Source organism: Echinops telfairi, unplaced genomic scaffold, assembly GCF_000313985.2.
Source record: "Echinops telfairi isolate 266 unplaced genomic scaffold, ASM31398v2 ScPeMD7_2010;HRSCAF=2546, whole genome shotgun sequence".
Classification (NCBI taxonomy): domain Eukaryota; kingdom Metazoa; phylum Chordata; class Mammalia; order Afrosoricida; family Tenrecidae; genus Echinops; species Echinops telfairi.
Window position 1 is genome coordinate 15468864 of NW_022105908.1, and position 4740 is coordinate 15473603.

Sequence of the window (4740 nt, forward strand, 5' to 3'; positions counted from 1 at the left end):
GTTAATGGGTTAATGTTGGACTTGTGGGCTTGGGCAGCATTGGGTTGGGATGTTTTCGTGATGCACCTTTTCTTTACATAAAACTCTTTCTTATACATGAGTTGCTGTGGATTTGTTTCTCCTAAGTACCTAGACTAATACATTAGATCATAAGTAATCTAATTCTAGGCACCTACGGGGGGAAAAGAAGAAAAAGCCGTTTTAAGAGCTTAGCACAATAATAAATGGCAGGTTAAGAATTTTAAAATATACTGAATAGTGTTTATAAAGTACAACAGTACTGTAATCAAAATACATCAAGCTTTAATCTCTTAGGAGGGCAGCCCAAGGAAACAGATGTTATCTTTCAACCATAAACAGATGTTAAAATTAAAAAGTTTTGAGCTACCTCACCTCTTCTTGAATATACTGTAACAAGAAGGGAGATGCTCTTAAATTATCAACAGGAATATTGAAGAAGCCCTGAATTTCCTTCTGGTGCAAGTCCATAGTAATAAGGTGAGTTAGACCTTTGAAAATAAAGGAGACACAAGCATATAGTTTAATAACCATCACAGTGGATGAAATAAGCACTACACAAAATACAATACTACATAAAATAAATTACTGTGAAAGGATTACTCTTCAATCACAAAAATGCAGCACCTTGATTTCTCAGAATTCTTAATCCTGGAAAATGCACGATCTTCACACTGATTTTAAATCTGGAACTACCCAAGAGGCCCGTGATGAGGCAACGTCTCTGATCGCTCTGTTGGAGCAGACTGCATCTCCTTTGTCCTTAACAGGTCCTGGCAAGGCCCATGTCTGAAGGGGTTAAGACAAACAGCACTGGCCCGGATCGTGGCGAAAATGAAGAGCCACACCCCTACTGCCTCGCAAAAGGATATTTGAAATGATCATCAGGAAAGTCTTAAGAAAAGCTAATAAGAAAAAAATCTAAAGGCAAAACTTGCCCATCAGAGCAAGAACGCAAGCCTCGTGACCCAGGAGCCAAGCAAGAAGAGAGGGTCAAACCCTCCCAAAAGATTCCGTGAGCGAGCACGCTCCTCCCTCCCTGAAGACCGCTCCTTGCCAGCGTCTGCAATGGGCATCCTGCTCAGGGTGCCAGGGCGTAGGCTTCTCAAACTGTTTCCTTTCTGCTGCTACATTAAGAAAATGTCCTCTTCTGTGTCTTGTGTGAAAATGTAGTGATATAGGGAGGTTTTCTTCATTCTTTAGTCTTTTCTGCTCTGTCCAAGTGCTCTGTGAGACAGCCGTTCTTTGATCATCCACAGACATGTGCATGCACATGCGTCCACACACACACCAGCACATGCACTGACTGCTAGGAGCATTCTTTAAGCTAGGAGAAAATACCGAACATAAAAGAACACATTTGGCTGGCAAGAGATGTTACTCATCCTGGGAAAGTGGGAGCTGAAATGAAAAGTGGCTGCTTCAGACGACTTGTTCTCCTCTTAAAAATGACTTCAGTATGATCATCACTAGTCGATGGAATCTAAACTTTAAAGGAGTTCTCATTTCCTGTGTTTTCGGGAGTTGGGGAAAAGATTTCTCTGCAAGACAACTACCTTATTTCCCTGACATAAACTACTTGTGTTTAAAAGCTGCATTGGTCTGCTTACTCTGCTGAGTATTCTGATTCCCCTAGGACAACGTCTGAACGTTTCTAAAATAAAAATAAAACTGCCGGCACACCACCACCACCACCCCCACCACCCCACCCCACACACACACCCATTCACCACTCTCCGCCACTCCTACCCGCTTTGCACATCATGGAAGCCAGCAACTTGGAAACAATGGAACCTCTCTTTCTCATCTTGCACTGCTTGCTGTAAGGAAAGTAGGGAATCACGCCGATGATGCTTTTGGCACAAGAGGTCTTGCAGGCATACACCATGATCAGGAGCTCCATGATGGTGGTGTTCACGTCCCTGGAACCCAAGACACAGAGAGACCCCCCAACGAACGTGAGCTAGGTGGTCAAACTGTCACTAACACAAGAAAACATCAGATATGTGCTGCACCTGCCTCGACTGAGACTCAGAGGATAAAAAACAGTAAACACTCACTGCCATCGAGCTAATTCTGACTCATCTGACCCCATAGGACAGAGTAGAACTGCCCCCCTGGGTTTCCAGGAATTTAAATCTTTACGGGAGTAAACTGCCTTATCTAACTGCCGTGGGGCAGCTGGTGGGCTTGTACCGCTGACCGTGTGGTTAGTAGCTCACGGAGCCACGAGAGCTCCTGGGAGTAAACACAGTAGCTAAGAAATCCCTCTCACCAGTTCTTTCTCACAGCCCTTCTCAGCTAGCGACTCTACCTCCTTTCTCACTGAGAAAAGTGCCCAGGTAGAGATCTCCCACAGGCTCCCACCCCCTTGGCACCTGCCACCTCCTAACTCCGCCGTGCCTTTCCTCGTCACGGAATGATGCACTCGTACCCAGGCTCCTGCCTCGGCACGTCTCCTGCTCTTGCCTCCATCATCAGTTTGTCTATACCCCATCAGGTCACATCCACCAGCTTGTAAACAATGCTACTTCTTCCATTAAAAAAGCAAGTCTATGACCACTCCTCATTTCTGAGAAGCCTTTATATCACAATGCAAGAGTTATCCCCACTCTAGTTGAACTCTCATGCCCTCCTAAACTTGATCGTCCACGGAAAGTGTTGCCCCTGTGACGCCACCAAAGCTGTTTTGAGCAAATTCCTCAGCAACCTCCATCATGGCTAAATCCAAAGGTCAAGTCTGTTTGGATGCATCAGCAGGACCTGACACATCCGATCCTCCGCCCTTGACGGACTTCCCTTCCAGAGCTCGGCTCGGCTTTCCCCTGCTCTGCTTGGTGCTCCTCCGCTTGCATGTACGGGTTCTTTCTCCCAACGCTCTCATTCTGGGTCGCCCCAGGCCTCTTCCCATGGTCGCATGGTCGTCTTCTCCTACTCTCTCCTCGTACCCAGCTTAGGCCGACAACTCTCGGGACTGTATCTTCAGCCCAGGCTTCTCTTCGGAGCTCCTGTCTGACAAACTCAAATGCTACTTGACAGTTCCACTTGAATGTCTGTCTACCAGTCAAACCAAAATCTAACATACCCCAAACAAAGTCTAGCTCTTTCTCCCTCCCTTGACCCCAAAGCCTACTGGCCCATAAGATCGTTGTGACTACAACTGATGGCAAGACTCTTCTTCCAGTTGAACGAAAACCTTCCAGCCCTCCTTGCCGCCTCTCCTAACCAGAAATGTATCAAGACTCACTACTACAGTAGGACCTTCCTGGTCTGAGCCAGTCTCACTTCTCATAGCTCGTCCTGCTCTTCCTGGAGTTCCCCTCCCCTGTTCTCTCCACAGTCCCTCATCGTGACCTTCTTACCCTGCAAGCTGGGTCATGAACTCCCTGCTCCCAACTCTGGTTTGCCATCTGGCCAACAGCAAATCCAAAGGTCTTACAACGGTTCACAAGGCCGCTTGCAACCCAGCCCCACATCCACTCCCATCCCAGCTCCTCCCACCCCCTCTTCTCTGCAGTTCATGGTAATCCTCAGACTGCTGCTCACCCCACCCCAGGCGTGTACTCGCGCTACTTCTGCTTCCCTCCCCAGCTCTCGTCTCACCAACTCCCTCCCCGACTTGACCATTTGACCCAAAGGAGCCTTGCCCTGCTTAGTTTTCCTCCACCCTCTCACCACCATCACGCCTCGCTGCCTGCATATGCATTCTGGTTTTGTCCCACAGCACTGATGGCTCTCCACTAGCTTAGATAACTCACTTATCTGTTACACCAATCACATGGCTTCTCCTCGAGAAAGAAGCTCCATAAGAACTTTGTTCGATTATTACAGCATCTCACACACCCACAACAGTGACTAGTGTGTAACAGACACAGAAATATTTAGTAATAAACGACGGAGTGGAAAGGAAGAACAATTAAGAAGCAGGTGCTCTGCGAACACAGGGCAAGCCTGACACCTGGAGAGTGAAGGGAGTCTTTCAGGAAAGCATTCCGCCAGACAGGTCAGAGCTGATGACTCAACGGTGAGCAGACCCACACCCCAGTCCCTAAGCTACGCTCCCGCAAGCACCATTTTTCTGTGGGCGGGGCAAGGCCACTAAACACAAATAATTAAGTTTTGTTTGAATGACGGGGAAAAATTAAGTTAATAGACTGCATCTTCTTAACTTCGATTTTTCTTTCCCCCAAGAATTTCTTCAACTTTTAGTACCTATGAAAGACGCGGTGTAAGATTACAGGGCAATGGGGGTTTCTTTATATATATGACCCTTCTGGCCCTGGCTTTGTAATTCTTCCAGAAACGATGAGTTGGGCCAGTCTGCCCTGTCATTGGTCTCGTTCACTCACTTTGCAGCAATTGCCCGGTTGCTAGTCAGAAAAGCAGACTGTGAAACTACCGGGGGAACTGTCGGTGTTTTTGCTGGGAGGGCAGACACGACAAAGGTTAACTTCTATCAACAGCCAACCCCGCAGAGATCTTTGGGCGGGGAGGAAACCTCTGAAAAGAGCTGTAATTGGAGTCAAGGATGACAGGTACCCAGTAGGGGCCCAGTAGCAGAGAGGTGACGGTCACAGGGTCAGAATGAACAGGGTCAGAATGAGGCCGACGGCAAAGGCAGCGGTGACCGCAGGGGGCGACTGCTGTGCAGGCAGCTGAGAGCCTACAGTTGGCAGACAGCAGTGCTCTGAAGGAGGCAGGGCTTGGAAGAGCCTCCTGAGC

At 47.9% G+C, this 4740-nt stretch overlaps 1 protein-coding gene across 3 annotated transcripts in view; it reads right to left on the reverse strand.

Annotated features, from left to right (window-relative positions):
• The window catches only part of PRPSAP2 (phosphoribosyl pyrophosphate synthetase associated protein 2), a 47159-nt gene that overhangs the window by 31177 nt on the left and 11242 nt on the right, over positions 1 to 4740 (reverse strand). For all 3 annotated transcript variants that reach the window (XM_004712966.2, XM_045293365.1, XM_045293366.1), the window contains 2 exons: positions 1768 to 1940; positions 394 to 509 (listed from right to left, as the gene is read on the reverse strand). In XM_004712966.2, coding sequence (XP_004713023.1) covers positions 394 to 509; positions 1768 to 1940 — 289 coding nt within the window. The remainder of the gene's footprint in view (positions 1 to 393; positions 510 to 1767; positions 1941 to 4740) is intronic.